This window comes from Mchenga conophoros, linkage group LG7 (assembly GCF_057382185.1).
Source record: "Mchenga conophoros isolate Kocher_MC1m ecotype Shallow Benthic linkage group LG7, M_conophoros_male_GT1.1, whole genome shotgun sequence".
Taxonomy (NCBI): domain Eukaryota; kingdom Metazoa; phylum Chordata; class Actinopteri; order Cichliformes; family Cichlidae; genus Mchenga; species Mchenga conophoros.
In genome coordinates, this window is record NC_140532.1 from 9,721,906 (window position 1) to 9,740,767 (window position 18,862).

The 18,862-nt window shown below is 39.6% G+C and overlaps 3 protein-coding genes across 4 annotated transcripts; all 3 read right to left on the bottom strand.

The window, feature by feature from the left end:
- Positions 1–2,814: 2,814 nt before the first annotated feature.
- On the bottom strand, positions 2,815–6,724 carry cimap1b (ciliary microtubule associated protein 1B). 2 transcript variants are annotated; one of them, XM_085281941.1, is made up of 7 exons: positions 6,598–6,724; positions 5,727–5,841; positions 5,425–5,628; positions 5,233–5,334; positions 5,020–5,138; positions 3,067–3,207; positions 2,815–2,977 (listed from the first exon to the last, which is right to left on the bottom strand). In XM_085281941.1, exons 2-7 carry the CDS (start codon positions 5,836–5,838, stop codon positions 2,885–2,887), a joined length of 771 nt encoding a protein of 256 aa, XP_085138067.1. In that variant the 5' UTR covers positions 5,839–5,841; positions 6,598–6,724; the 3' UTR covers positions 2,815–2,884. The 2 variants fall into 2 exon arrangements, with proteins under 2 accessions (XP_085138067.1, XP_085138068.1); XM_085281942.1 differs by lacking the exon at positions 6,598–6,724 and adding an exon at positions 6,412–6,560.
- A 198-nt stretch (positions 6,725–6,922) lies between these two features.
- Positions 6,923–11,468, bottom strand: LOC146569569 (protein tyrosine phosphatase domain-containing protein 1). Its single transcript, XM_085281940.1, has 13 exons — positions 11,310–11,468; positions 10,848–11,039; positions 10,668–10,748; positions 10,305–10,423; positions 10,026–10,163; positions 9,665–9,936; positions 9,271–9,564; positions 8,898–9,152; positions 8,700–8,816; positions 8,518–8,619; positions 8,341–8,421; positions 8,129–8,239; positions 6,923–8,002 (listed from the first exon to the last, which is right to left on the bottom strand). Exons 2-13 carry the CDS (start codon positions 11,036–11,038, stop codon positions 7,880–7,882), a joined length of 1,884 nt encoding a protein of 627 aa, XP_085138066.1. The 5' UTR covers position 11,039; positions 11,310–11,468; the 3' UTR covers positions 6,923–7,879.
- Positions 11,469–13,146: 1,678 nt separating this feature from the next.
- On the bottom strand, positions 13,147–18,303 carry LOC146569570 (ADP-ribosylation factor 5-like). Its single transcript, XM_085281943.1, has 6 exons — positions 18,084–18,303; positions 17,365–17,445; positions 17,135–17,244; positions 15,317–15,388; positions 14,446–14,571; positions 13,147–14,330 (listed from the first exon to the last, which is right to left on the bottom strand). The coding sequence occupies exons 1-6, from the start codon at positions 18,148–18,150 to the stop codon at positions 14,244–14,246; spliced, it is 543 nt and encodes a 180-aa protein (XP_085138069.1). The 5' UTR covers positions 18,151–18,303; the 3' UTR covers positions 13,147–14,243.
- Between the last annotated feature and the right edge of the window lie 559 nt (positions 18,304–18,862).

Consider the following 18,862-nt stretch of genomic DNA (forward strand, 5'->3'; position numbering starts at 1 on the left):
CATTCCACTTTTCCTTCTATGTACGTATCCATTTCTTCCATAAAATATAATGACAGCCTTTTATATGGATTGCAAAAATTAACAACTTTAATACTTCCTTTCTTTGTCCATGTTTCAATTACAATATATTTCAACTGCATACCTATTGCTAGAACTCTATACTGAATACCTTGTTCTACAAAAATTACACATCCTCCTCCTTTACTTTCTTTCCTATCTCTACCTACACTGCTATATCCTTTGATTACAAAATCTAAATTTGGTGTGAGCCATGTTTCCTGGATGCAAATGATATCAGGTGTCTTATTAAAAAGAATTTTATGAATCCTTTAAACTCTTGTCCATTTTCTAATAAACTTCTGGAATTCTATTGCAACATAATCGTATTATCTTCTCTTGTGATGTTCCTGGCTTCCCATCTTCCCTGGTCTTTTGTGTATATGTTCCCATGAAATCCCTCTCATAAATGATTGTGCTCCCCTCACAACCATTTAGATTTTTTCTGTCTTGTATTTTACTTGATCAGCACAGTTGACTACATATGCAATGAATATCTTTTCCACTGTGCTTTCAGTATCTGTTCTGTGTAATTGAGTCAAACCTGGTGATGACATCTGTTGAAGTCTTCCTATCTCCGTTTTTCCTTTCTGTTTTTGCACCTTTTAACAGCCTCGGCATAGCTTATGTTGTTACCCGCTTTAACCTGCACAACCTCAGTGGTCTTCTTCCTAGCTTCACATTCCTCATATATCACCATGTGCTTTCCTCCAACACTAAAAAATGTATCTGGCCCAATATTTCTCATACCTATGTTTATCCACACACCTAGTACACCTTTACTGTCCTCTGTAGAGTGCTGCTATATGCCAATATCGCTGACAGTTGTAGCATGTAAGAGGGGGAGAAATATATGACCAAACTATGAAACACATGAATTCTATTTTGACTTTTTCTGGAAGCATAGGTTCTTAAAAGGTTTTACATACATATTAAAAAAATGGCTACTTTTTTTTTTTTTTTTACCAGGTCCTAGTACTGGGTCCATTTGTTTATAGAAGGAAAGGTCAAATGCAGAAGCAGTGTGTGAAACAATAAGCACACTAAAAATCATTAAATTACATCTAAAATACAGGGTGGGCCATTTATATGGATACACCGTAATAACAAGGTTATGGTTGGTGATATTAAAGTCCTGTTTGTGGCACATTAGTATATGTGAGGGGGCAAACTCCTCAAGGACCATGTGACCATGGTGGCCATTTAGAAGTCGGCCATCTTGGATACAACTTTTGTTTTTTCAATAGGAAGAGGGCCATGTGACACATCAAACTTATTGGTGATGTCACAAGAAAAACAATGGTGTGCTTGGTTTCAACGTAACTTTATTCTTTCATGAGCTTGAGGACTTTAATATCACCAACCATTCCCATGTCATTACGGTGTATCCATATAAATGGCCCACCCTGTAGTAGGGGTTATTAGCCATTTTGTTGGGCATGTTTCACAGTGGGTACTCTATCTTGTCATATTTGGAATGAAAAAACAGTGTAACTACAGTACTGATTTGGTTGCCTCTAACCAGCTTTAGCAGCAATAATTTGAAGTAATCAGTGACCCAGTTTTGGCCATGCTTAATTCATAGGACAGATGGCATCACATTTGATTCTACAAAACTTTGCTATACAACAAAACCTAGGAAAGATGCCCAAGATGCAAAGTCCCCAAGTCCTGTGGCTCCAAAACCAGCCAACATCATCACTCCTCCACCACTGTGTTTGACTGTTGGTATGAGGTGTTTGTACTGATATGCTCTCTTTAGTTTTCTTTAAATGTGGTGCTGTGAACTTTGGTCTTCTCTGTCCAAAGAAGATATTTCCAGGAGTCTTGTGGTTCGTTGAGATGCAAAACTAAGCTTTGCTGCAGTGCTCTTTTTAGAGAAAAGGGGGCTTCAGTGAAGCCATGCTTGTTCAGCCTTTTTTGGATTGTGGTGCCATAAACTTTAAACATGATATAACTCAGGCCTGTAGAGTCTGAGATGTAGTGCTTGGATTTCTTTGCAGTTTGTCTGAGCATTGCAATGTCTAACTTTGGGTTGATTTTGCTGGGAAATACATTCCTACAAAGACAAATATCTGGCAACTGCCTTGAATAGTTTTTCTCACTGTAGAATTAAATTGTTTGGAAATGTCCTTATAACCCATCACAGAGTGTACTAGTGTAAGCGTGTACTTAGGTTTTCACAGGATTGCATGGAGTTCTCTGAAAACCCTTTTCACAGCTCTATTAGGCAGTTTCACACACTTTTTTTCTTTTCACATAAAGCCAACAATCTGCTTCATAAGCTGCTAGTATTTGGCCAAATATAAAAGCAAAATAACATTATTCTTGCACATAGGCTATGTCTACAGGTATTAAATCTTCTGTATCGGCTGACTTTAACAATTTAGTGGCTCTGTGGATAATATAAATAGCAAAAGCAAAATATCACTGATCATGTAGTTTGTATGTATCATACAGCCTGGTATGAAAGTTGGATGCACATTAAAGTGGCACTTTGCAAAATACCAAATGGCTAACTCAGGAATTGGGATTGCAGAGGTTCTGCTATAAACTCTGTGCAAAAGGCTAAACCGTAACCTGGAAATTCCACAAAGTTGAGACATAAGACAGAAACAGTAAATTTATCTTATTCTGTAAAAAGACGAGCAATTTCTTAAAGTATTTTTTCCTTAACTGACCTCAAATATGACAAATGGAGAAATCTGGCCTAAATTCTTTGGCATCAAAATACAATCTCACTGTTGCGCTGAGCAGTTTGTATTTTATGCTTTATTGAAAAACTTCTGTGGTCATTTCCAGTTAAATTAAGAGATGACAGAGGACACTATTCCATAACATTCCCAGGAGCTGGTAGGATGTACTCAGAATGACGCAATCCAAAGGTAAAGCTCGGGGCTTTGGTTTTTGTGAGGTTTACCTAGGAAGGAAAAATCTTGATGAATAAAAAATGTTCATATTTGTGGAGCATTTAGGATAATAAGAACACGACATGATCAGGTTTCTTACTTGCTCAGGGTTGTATGCTCCTGGTCCTGGTTTCGCTGTGGTTTCACCGGGAGTGAAGTTGCGGCCTGTCATGCTGAATTGAGGAGGCTTCTGCCCATAAATACTGGGGTCCACAACTTTATAGGCAGCAGGGCCAGGAGTCTGCGGCCAAGAGAAACAAAAGTATAGACAACAACAGTAAACCACAGTTGCTAGGGGTTTTTTTTGTTTTGGTTTGGTTTCAGCTTTTTAGGGTTTGCTTGAGTAACTTTTATACCTGTATGTAACCAGTCTGGCCTCACACTGTCCTGCTACAGTCTGTGTTGTGGTTATGGTTTTGTTTCATATACATAGGGAATAGAGCCTGATGGAGGATTTTTAAGATACCAATATTTGGCAATTTATTTTTTTTCTGTCAGACACATGGAACATAAACAGATTTTCCTAGCATTTGTTGCGTATCATCACTTATGAGTCCTTACTTAGATAATATGACAGTGCAGTTTAAAAATAAACTTGTTCTCTGCTCCAACAAGCTGTAGGTTACTCATTTACAATCTGCCTATAGCTGCTTGGATCAGCTGGTTGTTGTATTTGTGGATTTGCAAACACCTGTTGCCAACAGGTAAGTTACAAAGTGCCCTCTAGTTGACAAACTACACAATATCAACAACCACAAGATGGTTGAAGGGTGTTTCTCCCTTCTCATCTTAACTTGTCTTAGCAAATTTCACTTATGAGCCATTTCAAAAGTAGATCAGTAAATGAGATAAAATAGAAAATTTGTTAATATATAATCATGATGCAATGCAATTTCTGTGCAGGTTTTTATATGTGCTTTGTATATATTTTTGGAATTTGAGTAATGAAATTTAATGTGATGGCACACACCTTATCAGTCAGCTAGTGGTCCTGTTGGGGGAGAGGTGTAATAGCTATATATAATAGCTACAATGATTTAGATAAATTTTAATGGAAGTGAAATTTGCAATGAAATGCATTATATAACCATGTATAACCATTACAACTGTTAAACACTGTTTTTACTAGTCACATGAAAAAGTTTTTCACAGGCCAGTCTGAGCACCTCTACAAAAACAGACATTTCAGGCCTCAGTTAGCAGGTTAAATGAAAAAGTTCATGACAGTAGAATTAGAGAACAAAGGAATAAGCACAGCTTGTTTGGAAGTGTTGCCAAAAGAAATAGTCTTCTCTATTAAAAAAAAACGTGGCAGCATGGTTTTCATGTGTAATTTTGCATTGGATCAAACCACAAGACTTCCAGAACAATTCTTAACAGACAACAAAGACCAGTGTTGGAGATGTTCGTCCATACCGCACAGCACCACATTTGGAGAAAACAAAACAGCGTATCAGCACAAATGCCTTAAAGGGGCTTTAAAAGAGCTGTGCATAAAGGAATGCCTGCAGACTTCTATGAACTGAAGCAATATTGTAAAGAAGACTGAGATAAAATACCTCCACAATCATGTCAGAGAAACGTTATACAGGGAGAGATTACTCCATGTTGCTTCACGTTATTGCTGATGAAGGCTCTACAAGCTATCGAACCATGGGGCTTACTTAGTTTTTTAGAGGACTACATAGAGTGATGTGTAAACTCTATTTTTAATGATTATATTAACACCAAATCCTCATAACTACCACCAATATTAACCTGTATTAATTCAATAAATATTACTTAGAAGACATAAAAATTGTTTACAGCAAACTAATACAAACTCAGCCAAAAACAAACACTTTACACTAAAAAGACAAGATGTAAAGTTTATACACAGGTTTAATCTGTAAACAGGAGTACAGTGGGAAACTACTGGAACTGATGTCCATGAGAAGTCAAAGGTCACACAAAGAAACTAAAACCTCCCAATAATATAAATTCATTAAAAAATGACAAAATTTTTCAGGGAAATATAACTCTTAAAAGACATGTTACATATATAACTCTGCACCTTGCTTTGGTCATCATAGAAGGTTCCGATTTTGTTGCGGCCACGTAATGAGAAGCAGGGAGCAGAAGATGCAACCGCAGTGTTCCCTATCATGGGAGGCAGGGAATAGGTTGCAGGACCTGCAGTAGGAGCAAGAGATAAAGCTTACAGATTTTGTACTATGAAACTTTTTTATTCATAGTACAAATACAAAACAACAAATACATATTTTACCTGGTGTTTTGTTGCCACCTAATTCCTTGTGCCTGGCTAACAGTGAATAAGCAGGCGCAGCGCGGTAGATCCACTTTGCTGAGTGCTCTGGGGAATATTGACCTGACAGCAACAAAGAAATTTGTATAAAGACACTGAGACCAGGAGTAAAGCATCTTCATATGCGTTTAATGTGTTAGGAGTTCTGCTGACCTGGTCCAGGAGGCTCGAAGAACTTGGGCTCCTTTGGACGGCTGTGGAGTGAAAATGAAGGCATGCTGCTCAGGCCCTCTCTGGTCATGTTGGTGGGAATCAGGTATCTTGGCCCAGGGGAAACGTTATTATTGACCTCCTTATGACGCATCCCAAAGCTGAACATTGGGGCTTTGCATTTGGTAGGGTCGTGCTGAGACACACCTTTATCATAGAAGAAGAACACACCCTTATTGAATACTACTGCTACTACTACTAATAATAATTGTGCTGATAACAAAAAAAAAATTCTCTAACACTACCTGTGAGTCCAGGCAGTGCATACTTGGGCCCCGGGCTACCATAGAGGGCAGCTATAGGACCTCTTGGCTTGTGGGGCCTCCAGGTGCCAACCCAGGGATCAGCCTTCATCATTACCTTGACAGAGAAAGTCATGGAAAAAAAATAAAATGACTAAGGGGGGTTTGCACATTAAAAAAGAAAGAAAGAAAGAAAAAAAAGATAAAATCACTCATCCTTCTGTGGTATATATATATATATTCAGCTGATCCCTTATTAACCACAGCAGGTAGGTCCACATGTTTGATTTAGCAGATTTGCCATGTCATGAAAGTGCATTACTATCGATGAAGGCTCTTTAAGCGTTTGCCAACTCAAAGTTCTTTCAAATCCTGCACCTTTCTGAGTGGCTCAGTAGTAACACGAGTGTGGCTTCACCTGGAACAGCAACACCACGGTGCTAATCATGGCAACAGATTTGGAACAATAATAACAATGACAACCATAACTCATTTCATATGTCATATGAATAACAACACTAACGCCAGAAAGAAACGTTAGTCATTTGCTAACTCGCACTGATTGAGCATAAGTGATCAATAATTATAAAACAGCTTGGCGCTCACCTGTGAAAACAAGCGCTAGCCATGTTAATGAGTTATATAAAGCATCGAGCTAAGTTCATGAATCATACATGGCTTTACTTACGCTTGACTTTTGTTTGACGGAGGCCTGGTTGATTATGTTTTTAACAGAAAAAGCTGTAAATCTTTCACCAAAAAAACAAATAAAGAAAAACTGTTTCTACCGTTTGCGTTCCAAACTAACGAATCACTGACTGCTTTCAGTTTTATTCAGTTGGTGAAATAAAGTAAACAGATTCGTGATTTTTACCTCACAAAATCCCGATCCTGCTTAGAGTCCGTGACAGGCTTTTTCCACAGAAATGAGCATGTGCGCTGGACCCAAACACAGATTGTTTAATGGTTGTCAACTTCACTATGACAACGTTTCCATGGCAATGACTCTCTGACATTTATTCTTAATATGTGTTGGATATAATGTTCTTTAACCAGTTTGACCGATAAAAAAATACTACTAATAATAACAATGAAAAAAAGGGAAAGGTTTCTAGTCAGCTCTGTTGGGGTGTCTTGGCTCCCTGGTATAATATCTGACTCACTCACATTTAACCAGAGACATGCAAGAAGTATATACATGCAATACATTATGCAGATGTTGTAAATGATTTATTAGGTATGAAATGCTGTTCTGCTACAGGGTCACACTGTGGGCACACTGCTTGGATTTAACCTCTTAGAACTAATGACAGGACCTGATATACTATTCAGTGCTAAACTCATTAAATGTTTGTTTTTTAATTCTAACTTTATTTCAAGTTTAACCACTTTTCTAGCACTCTATGCAGGACTGGTCCATGGCACAGATGTAGTTTTTACTCTTTGCCTGGTAACTGTTTCAAATACTTCAAATCATCTTAATCCACGGAAACAAACAAATATATGACTTAATCTTAATGCCCTCTACTGGAAATATCTTAGGCTTAATTTATAGACATTGGCACATTTTCATTGTCCCCTGTGAAGTGTGTAACAGTGTAAGCAGGACACATCATAAACAAAATATTTTAGTGCCAGAGGGGACAGTTACAATTGAAGCACATTAACACGGCTTAGACTGAAAGAGTAGAGCAGGTAATAGTTCTCGTTAGATTGTGTAGGTGATACTTTATTTCTTACATCTAAATCAGTATAGGTTATTAGCAATTTTGTTAGGCCCACATTTATTGTGAAATAGGGATATTTTAAAAAAGGGAAGATAAATATGAGACATGAAGGGGGAGGTTGGTCTTTATATATCAAATTCTGCTTTAAATGCACTCCAAAAACCAAACTGTAAAGGGCATTTTTCACAGTGGGTGCTCTATTTTGTCATATTTGGAATTAGGGAAAAAAGTGGCATCTCAGTGTGATGGCAAACACTTACAGGATCCTACAACTAAAGTAATTAGACAGAATTAAGCAATCATTTATTTAAGTGCTTGCACCTCAATTTTTTTTCCTCTGATTTGTCAAAATGTCTCTGTGGGGGGGGGGGAAACCCCAACAACAACAATATGCAGTATCAGTTTTTGTTTCTGTATAAACTCTTGTCTTCAAAGTGTAGCATTGGTGCTGCAGGCTCTAGTGAAGTATCTGTAGTTGTGGAAGGTTTCTCTCAAAGTGGCCTTCATGACTTTCATTAGAGGTGCAAGGCTTTCCATTTCCTCTTGGGAGCGCTGTAAGATACATGTATATATGTGTGTTTATTTAAAAAAAAGGAAAATTATAACACTTGAAAAAAAGTTTTCATATTTAGAACAAATGCAACATGATTTACTCATTGAACTTCCACTCTGTCTTACCCTTGTAAGTGCCCGTATCAGGCGGTGAAGCACTGCCTCCTCTCTGTGTGGACAAAGGCTGGTGACTGTGCTCACGCAGCTCAGCAGACAGTAAATGGTGTGTCTCTGTGGCTGTAACAATGTAATATCCCAAATAACATCTTGCATCTAAGGAGATCTACGTATAAATGTATAAATGCTTAGTAAGAAAGCCCAGGAGATTGTTTGCTTACTTTCTTGAGCACACTGAGAGGATTCCTGTTGCTTGCTCTAATACTCAGTCTTTCTATGTCCTCGGCACTGAGGACAGGGTCCTGAATGAGATTGGAGAAAACCAATAAAAGTGAGAGACAAATGTTTACTGCAGTACAGGGTGCTTAATCAGAAATCCCTTGTGTGATGCCACTAACCCTCAGCTTCTCCAGCCAGGTCCACAAGAGACAGCAGAGAACATGAGGATCTGATTCAGTGACCAGCAGAGCCCAGCCACACTCACTACTATTCAGTTCCTCCTATAGAAAAAGTGAGTGGTAGTATTAATTCACTGATATGTTCTGATTCATAACAATAATTACTTGTTTGTTCGTTTTACCTGCAGCAGAGCCGACCTTTGCAGAACTGTTTCTCCTGGAGGACCCTGCTCTGACATTGCTTTAGCTACAGGACGAGCCGTCGAGGTCGGGCCTAGGTTATGTGGATTTCTGCACAGCTGCATGTGACATTGGTTAGAACACATCCACAGCAAAGCTTTCTTTACTGTTACCATTTTTAAAAATAAATGTAAGGTTACCTCCACATTGGAACTGTATTTGGGTAGAGCCTTTTTAGCCTTGCACTTTGACTGCTTAGCACAGCTGCTGTTTGTTCTCATGCTGGACACTGGAATATTGAGTATATGAGTTTCCTTTTTGGTGGTTTGGTAGCCTGATGAAAGCCCACCAAAAACTGGACTAACTGGTCTGAGATCAGTTCGCATACGTTCCGGCAAACACCAGTGGTTCTCATCTCCAAGAGCTGTGGTGCAGTATGGATTCAGCTCCGATCCCTTCAGTACAAAACGCAACAAAGGGGGACAAATCCTTTATAACCAGACCCATTTTACATTATTATTCAAGAATTTGAATAATTCTGTGTGCACAATTTTAAAATTTGACCTCATTTACCTTGATCTTGCTGAGATCAGAGTCACTGTAGCTGCGTTTGTCCATTAGTACCTCCCTCTTCCTCTCCAAGAATCCTAACGGGTCATCCCATGAGGACATTGACCCCGAACCTGCCCACGAGCTTCTATGACCTTCTCTCAGCAAGGGCAAGTACTGCTTGGACACCAGAGTCTCTCTCACAGTGCTGCTCAGGACCCTAAGTGCGGACCTCTTGTCCAGTTCAGTATAGACCTCTGGAGGTGAAGGAAGACCCAGAGCCAAGCAGGAGAGACGCACACACAGGAGGTACACCACCTAATCAAGTGGAAGTCAGAAAAGAGGAGAAGGTTAATTGCTCTACAATCCAGGCATTTCATGACACAGGATTAATGTATTATGATGACAAAATCCAGACCTTTGGTGTTTGTCTGAGATTGCGAGCCTCCTTGCCGTGCAGTAGGAGTGCTTGTCGGTTTAGATAGTGCTGCAGGGTGAAAGGGGCTCCATGTCTCAGGCTAAGGTCTGGGTATTGAACCAGCTGTGTGCTAAGCAGGCGAGCAAAATCAAACACCTTGCTTATCTGTGCCCGGGTTTGGATAGAGCGAGGTCGTTTAATCCGCACAAAGTGGACGGCCTCACTCGGGCTGATGCGCAAGGTGTAGATTAAGTAGCAAGCTATCAGGACACCTGGCGATCAGGAACACAGCAAGAGCATTATATGTGGCCAATCTGCAACATGCAATACTTACTTACATGGAATATATTTTTAACCCTACCTGTCCTCCCCAGGCCTGCATGACAGTGCACGGCCACTCTTCCTTCCCTCACCGCAAAGGCAATAACCTTCACTGCGTCAATTAACCCAACAAGAGATGACACTCCAAAATCTGGCATCCCAAAGTTGTAAAAGTAAACTGCACATAAACATATGTACATAAGAATAGTGAGCTGAAGGAAAGAGCATTAAAGCCGTCAGCATAATGTTTGCACACAAAATAAACTGTTTTCTGTATTGAAAATAAATATGCTTTGCTTTCAGTGTTTTAAGATCTCACTGTCATTGTCCATGAAGATCTGAGGAGAGTAGGTGAAACCACTTTCAGGGTCCAGAGGAGGTCCACAGTGAGCATGCTCGCCTGGGAGCTGCATGTTAACGATCGACCTGATGTTTAACCTGCAAATAAAGTCAAAAACTGGAGGAAACCTGCAGACACTTGGTGTTCATCTCAAAGGTTTTTTGTTTGTTACTTGCTATGTGTCCACAGTTCCAGAAGTTTTAAAACTACTACGATTGTCAAGTGTCGTTGTAAAAAAGTGATACAAGATGCTTTATGTCCTTCCTTTTTTGCAGTAATTACTGTAAGGTTGCAGGCGTCATGCATCAATTTACTACACAGACAATACTGACCAGTGATTACCTTTGAAACTGATCTATGATGTTGTACTTCTCAATTAGATAACTTGATGGTCTTGCCATGGCAACTATGTCATCTGTTACCCTGAGACAAGTAGAAGTTCACAGTCAGCATGGACTCCTTACCGTTTTGCGAAAACACGCGCAACACAAAATTATGTGTGAGATTGCCAAACACTCTCACCAGGAGGAGAAAATGCCTCGAATAACTTGCTGGTTCAGCTTCCAGCACTCTGGTCCCTCGTAGCGACAATCTTTACCTCCACAGGCCAGTAGACAGAGGAGCTTGGGTGGGATAGCTTTCACCAGATTCTCCCTGGCCTGGGAATAGGTGGGCTGTGGTACCGGTATGTGAGGGGTCAACGTCGGCATCATCCTGCACATGTAAAACCTGCAAATCAGCTTTTGCTAACGTATTATATCTGTGAAGGATGCCTCACCTGGAAGAAATAGCAGCTTCCTTCGTCCTTCAACTCTGACAAACATGCAGCTTGCAGTCTGACAGTATTTGTATTACTTTTAGCTGTCATTTTACTTACTGTGCAAGGATCTCATGTCTGAAAGTGTTCTGCTTTAAGAACAGTCCAACTATATTGTTTTTATATAGCTTCATATGTAATAAACAGCAATTAAATGTAATGCTTACCTTTCTGTTTATGTTAAGAAGTGATGGTTTAAATCCCATTTAATGTATTTCTATGAGGCTTTAAGAAATATGAAGAAAAAAACTGATCAACAAAGCAGAGTACACATGGGCTCATCTGTCTTGATGCACACCGCTTGCACTCACTCACAAAACTGTGTGATGACCCAGCTCCACTAAGCCTGATTAGCTGTCATAAATACATTAGAACAGACACTCATGCATCGTAGCAAGCCAATTATATCCTTACACCTTCACCTATAAACACTGTGTATGTCCTAATTACTTAGCACCTGGCGTCATACATGATTTTACTCCACTTGATATGCTGAGAAACTGTAACAAGCACCAAAAGAGAGACTGTGTAAATGTTGTGCTTATACGGTGATCTCAGATCATCTCACACCAGATCAGTCTGACGACTATGGTAACTGATTTATTGAAAATTGATTGACTATAAAGTCTTCATGGCAGAAAATTGCCACACATTTTAATCTTATTGCACACTAAACTGCTGTGAATTGGAGATAAACGACGATATGTGCCCCTGGTTCTCTGTCTGTATATGACCACCTCCTGCACTACAAGCTGTTTGTGCAATAAATTCACTTCTCATTAGTACACTGGGATCTGCCCAGCCCGGGAGCCGCCACCAGTCCTCTCTGAGGCCTTTCCTAAACCGCAGCCTTACTTCATGCTCAAGCCATCTGCCAACATCTACTAGAAACACTGTCAAACTTAAATGAGGATTTGGTCGCAGCTACTGACTCCCCTTTGACATTATCGCCCCCTGCAGTGCTGCAACAGTAACTACATGGTAATGATGAAAAGATGATAATACAACTTTTTTCTATCCCAATTAGGGCTCATCTCCCATTTAAAAAATGATTACTATATGCTGGATAAATTTCACACATCTGCTCCTGCTCAGCACAGGACATGCTGGGGGAACAGAGATACATTACGAAGCTTTTATTTGAAAGCAATTTTATATTCTAGTCATTTAACATTTCGTGTCCACTTTTTACCCTTCCTCTTTACTTGACAGTGGTATTAATTTAAGCAGATGCTGTGAGTGAGCTGCTCTCCCTTTATGCCCTTTCCAGTGCACCATATGTCATTATACTTCTCTATTATTCAGTCCTTTCAACTTGAATCCCTGCATCTGACAGCCTGGCACTTAGCTTTGACATTTTCCATCCAAACTGCTACAAAAGACCAGACACTCTTATTCAGGAAATTGCCATTTACTAACATTTAGAAGAAATCCACATAACTAATCCTGCTTTTCTCTCCAAGTCACCATCTTATACCACTAGCAGTCAAAATGAAGGGAAACTGCATCAAGGTCACGTAGGCTGAATGTTTTACTCAAAGCATTGATAGCTATTTTCCTCCAGCTCAGTTTGTTAGTTTACAGTCAAATCGCTTCCTCACCTTTAACTCTTTAGTTACATTAGTAAAAAAAATTTATTAATTTAAAAAAAAAAAAAAAAAAAAAATCTTGCTTGCCTGAGGGCCATTTTCAACATGCAGAAGCCGTACAGTTCGCTGTACAGATGACCTTAGGTCATACCCAAACACCAAGGAAGACGTGCTAGGAAATGTGGTGGCTTGAAAGCAAGTAATATATAAGCAAAGACAGGCAGAAGGTGAGATCCGTTTGCAAGGTCTGTCCAAGTTACAGCGCAAAACATACTGGTACTTCCGCTCAGCCTGGTTCCTGATAAAAAGATGTTGACTGATGATGAAACAAACCTGAAAGCCAAGAAAGACCTGCCCTGAAAAAACACTGACAAATTACACCGAATGTCGTCAACAATGAGCAGAGTCTGAAAAATATCTTTAAACACTAACTTTATTTGGAAAATATTGTTAGAGAATATTTTTGACAAGTGTCAACATCTTAAAGCACAAGTTGGAATGTACCCAGATAAATTGATGGGTAGGTATGGGATATGTAACACAGTATTTGTAAAACAGTACAACAGCTGAGAAACAGACAAAAGCAACAAAGAAAAAAAAACACATGCTGCTTTACTGTGTTGCAATGACACTGGTGGTGTGTCAACACTGAAAAGATGCTTCCTTCCTCCTTTTAGTAAAAAGATTTTTTGTCGGGAGGATAGAAGATCACAAGATAAAAGAACTTAAGTTCCCTCTTTTTCCATTGTGGTTCATAAAAACAAAGTGAAAAAAGGCAAATGAGCCAAATTCGCAGATGTTCAAACAGGATAAGTTGCAGAAAGAAATCTGTCCTCACTTTGGTTTTGCTGCACCCCAGCATGCAATCCACCACATCTTATTGCATAATTTTATAAGCATAGAGAGACAAAAGCATATTAGGAGGGAGCATGACCTAACAATGTGATAAAGAAAGGATTACTCAGATTTAGGCAAAGAGGGACCAGAAGGCACGATGCTCCTTTGTGGATACATGTGATTCCACACTAGTAACAAAATCACTGCAATCCTCCTGCACCTCAGACTAAAAGGCACAAGCCTTTTCAAAAATGAGTTGCCATTAGATTAAGGACACAGAGGTGAACCACAGGGCTGGGTCTAACATTCACAGTTTGTGGCCTATAAATTGTCTTTAAATAAAGTTTTTTATTTTGTCATATCCCTCCTAGTAAATGGTTGAGGAAGATAAAGTCTAAGTACAAGGAAATGATTACTGCAGATGCTGCCTAGACAGGAGCCAAGGCATTAAATGGAAATGATAAGTGGTGATAAGTAGGAACAAAAAGAGAATAGACACTAGGTCAAGAGATAATGTAACTGATAACACAATCAAAAAGAGGAGTTATTAATTTTTTCCACCAGCCTTATCCCTTGTGTGATCACTAATGCTTGAAAGTTTCTTGACTGAATGTCTGTGCCTTCAGTCCTATTTTGTGGCGTTTAGTCTCTTTCTTCTATCCAAACAGTCCTTCCTCAGTTCTTGGACAACTCTTGGGATAGCCAGTCAAGTCCTTCATATAGCCCAGTTCCCTGGGTAGCGCAGGTAGACTCAATGTGCCACTGTGGGGGTGAGATAATGTGAGATTGTAAAAAGAGCGCCAAACGTGCTTGTTTTTTGTTTTTGTGTGTTTTTTTCTTTCTGGTGTAAAGACTGTTTTCTACTCAAATTACTTACAGTTTTGCTGCGAAGGGCATGAAGGCCAAGTTTGTCCGTCAGCTCGCTGACCGATAAGGCGTTGGGAAGATCTTGTTTGTTTGCAAATACCAGCAAAACGGCATCTTTCAACTCGTCTTCTTGCAGCTGCAGAAACCAGATTAAAGATTTCATGTTATAGCAAAATAAACGGGGTGAAACTACTGAGTTTAGATCTTTGTGTGGCACCAATGATTCGACTTTACTGTCGTTTCAAGTCCTGATAAACTTGACTGTTATTTTTCTCTTTGACTACGGGGACCTATCGAGGCAGCAAAGTCATCTTAAATCATGATGCCACCACCTCCGTGCTTCAATTTTGGGACCACGGGTTCATGGCTCTACACCGTAAATATTGTTGCATGCTCATCTCAAACAGTACAACTCTATTTGTCCACAAACTCTATGATTATTTTGTAAAACTTTACAGTTTTACATACCTCAATCCATTTTCAATATGTAAATGGGGACAGGCTTTGGGACAGGCTTATGCACACATATACTCACATCTTTCATTTTCATGGGCTATGCCAGTAACAGTGAGGCAACACTAGAAAGTAGACACTACTTGCTTCTGGATGGCTCAGAAGAAGTAAAAATATGATGAGAAATCCATGTTTCTCCAAGGCACGGCCAAATCAATCAGCACTTCAAACTACAAACAGACTCCTACAGTAAGGAGGACAGTCATCTAACAGTAAAAAACAAACAAAAAAAACAAAAAAGGGGACAAATATTTAAGGATCAAGTACATCCTGTAAAGACTAGGTTTATGTTTTGAGTCCCTGTAAAGCATGATGGGAACAGAATTACACAGAATGAAACTGTTTTTCTTATTTAGCCAAGAACTCACCATCTTAGACAGCTCTTCTGCTGATTCAGCCACTCTTTCTCTGTCATTGCTGTCCACTACAAAGATGAGGCCCTGCACAACAAGAGAGGTTGTTGAAGTGATTACATTAGAATTTAATGTTGGTCATTTAATGAAAAGCAAATATGGTCAGTGTACTGGTATGTAGATTTTAAGATCAACTCAAACATGCCACAAGATAACAACTAAAGACATGTTCATACAGCTTTGGTGAAACTGCAATGACTTAAACTACAAGAAATATAAGACACATAAAATAAAACCAGTCATTATGTATTTTGACAAATACTTTAAATGCTTTAAACATTATGGCTGCGTTGCCATCATTTAGTTTTTTTTGTTTCTTTTGCATTTCTTAGCTGCCAACTGCTACTATTGCTCAATGACACATTGTTATGCCAAACATGAGATTATGTAATCATCAGAAACATTGTATCCAACCAGATGATTACTTTGAATCCCATTAACCTGGCCTCCAGGGACACTGCGAGGAATCTCGGGAGTTGTTTGTGATCAGGACGTGTCCTTCAATGTGCCCATTAAACAAATATCTAGGACTGCTTTCTTTCACCTATGTAACGGCACTAAAATTAGAAACACCCCATCTCAGAGCAATGCTAAAAACTAGTTCGTGCTTTTATTATTTATAAATTAAACTGCTGTAATTTATTATTATCTGGTTTTTCTAAATGTTCCCTGAAAAGTCTCAAACTAATACAAAATGCTTTAACAGAAGTATTAACAGGGACAAGAACGAGAGCTCATATTTCCCACATATCGGCTTCATTGGCTCCCTATTAAGGAATTAAAGTAAAGTAGGAGGCGGAGCCTTTAGCTATTTAGCTCCTCTCCTGTGGAACCAGCTCACAGTTTGGATTTTAGACACAGAAACCCTCTCTACTACTGAAATTAGATTTAAAACTGTCCTTTTTGATAAAGCTTACAGATAGTACTGATCAAATGACCCTAGGGCAGCGGTCCCCAACCCCCGGGCCTCGGACCGGTACCGGTCCGTGAGTCGTTTGGTACCGGGCCGCGAGAGTTGAGGCTCAGGTGTGAAATGTATGGTTTTCAGGGTTTTTATCGGTTTTCAGCATTATTTTGTTATCATTTTTATTGTTAACTCGGTTTTCCTTGGTCTTTTCACGTGTGTTATGAATAAATCTTAAAGGCCGGTCCGGCCTTTAAGGTGTCGCGGATAAATACAACAAAATAAAACTAGTACCAGTACCGAAAAAAAGAAGATTTATTCATAACACAAGTGAAAAGACCCAGGAAAACCGAGTTAACGATAAAAACGATAACAAAATAACCCTGAAAACCGATAAAAACCCTGAAAACCATACATTTCACACCTGAGCCTCAACTTTCGCGGCCCGGTACCAAACGACTCACTGACCGGTACCGGTCCGAGGCCCGGGGGTTGGGGACCGCTGCCCTAGGGCATCCATTAATTGCGCTGCTATAGGCTCAGGCTGCTGGGAGACTGCCTCCGGTACTGCCCGTCTCACTTACACACTTCTTTTTACTTTCTCTTTCACTCCACCTCCAACTGGATGGCTTCCTTGACCAAGTGTATTTCTGACTGAGTTTTTTCTTCCTGCTGTTACCTAGCGCCTCCTCTTGAGGCTTACCTGACTGTAGGAGTTTTCTCTCTAACACTGTGTGAGCTTTACCTTCCACTATAAAGCACTTTAAAGCAACTGTTATTGAGATTTGATAAGCTTGAACTGAGCTAAATTACCTTTAGGCTATTAATCCAAAGTTGTCACAAAACTGCATGACGGTCATATTACATACCTGTGTGTTCTGGAAGTAATGCCTCCAGAGAGGCCTGATCTTGTCCTGGCCACCCACGTCCCACACGGTGAAACTGATATTTTTAAATTCTACCGTCTCCACATTAAAACCTTTACAGAAGAAGAAGAAGAAGAAGAAGCTCTTAACACTGCTAAACACTGGAGGGAACCATCAAAGAACCATAACTGAACTTCAAGTTGTAAAAGGAAAACTAAAGGAAAGTCTCTCACCGATGGTTGGGATGGTAGTTACAATTTCACCCAGCTTCAGTTTGTACAAGATGGTCGTTTTTCCCGCAGCATCCAATCCAACTGCAGGGAAACAACGTGGTTTAAATACAAGTCAACATTCATATTAAAAGTGAATACAAGTCAGTGCTGAACATTGAACTGATTGCGTAACAGCGTCTTCCTCCAGTCCAGTCACTCACCAGAAGTCGACTAATATCGTGCCCTGTCACGCCATTTGCGCAAATAAACGTCATCAGGAGATAATTGCTTAATTACTCGAGTTAAACAACGTGAAAACGCCGTAACGAGTTACCGTCAAACAACGTATGTTAGCATTTTTAGTTAAAACATTTACAGCTTTAATCGTCGCACTGTTATTCTTTCAAGTGCCCATTTGCCAATGACAATAACATTTCAATAAGATTTTTCTTTTAGTATTTTAACGTAATTTCTTTTAAAATGATGCTTTTTAACAGACTTTACTACGGAACTTCTTTTAAACCACACACATAAAAAATTAAAACCCACGACGACAAAAAAATTGTTACTTTTCTCAAACAACAAAATATTAAGAACAACAATAGTTATTATAATATAATTGTCTCTTCTTTGTGCTTTTCCTCCTCTTTCTCCCCCCAAATTTTAGAAGTCTGGGAAGTGCTCTCCCACGAACGCTCATCAACAACTAGCTAACAGCGCTATCTAAAGCTAGCACTCACCCATCAAAATCCTCATCTGTTTTTTGCCAAAAAGCCGACCGAAGATGGACGAGATGGTGAGCCCCATAACTGTCCGTGGATGTTTAACTTTGTGGGAGTAGAAGTGACACAAGCCGCAGCAGGAACACACACGTAGACTGTGGTGCTTTATCTCTGATCCGCTTTTTCACCGTGATTTCCACACAGGAGCACTGCCGACTGCCACGTCCGGGCCAACGTGGAACACGCACACGTCACAAGTTTGAATCAACTTTATCAACTCAATCTCTGTAAACACCACAACTCTTTTGTACGGTGCTGCGCTTGAGGTCTGTTTGTACGGTATAAAGAGCGGTATTACACGGGATATGAGAGAGTCTTTAACCATTCAAGAAAGTTTATTTAATATAATTTAAATAATTTTTTCCTGCTCTCATATGAACAAAATGCAGAGCCCAATTCTTACCACTAGATGTCCCTGTAACACAGACGTTCAATTACTGTAATCTAATACACCGACCAGTCCTCATCCTGTGAGTGTGTGTGCATCTATAGAATATACGAATGGCAAAAACGGTTTAGGGCCCTTCTATGATCAGCATACATCCCAAAAAGCCCTTGTTGGTTTAGCACAGGGGTAACACGTTTCTTGTAGTTGGTCACCAGGTTTGCACACATCTAAAGTGGGATTTTGACTAACTCTAAATCCTTGAGGTTTGGAGACTGGTAAGCCCACTCCATTACCTTAATATGATTCCTCTTCAGCCTTTCTTGCCTTGGCAGTGTGTGTTGGACCCATC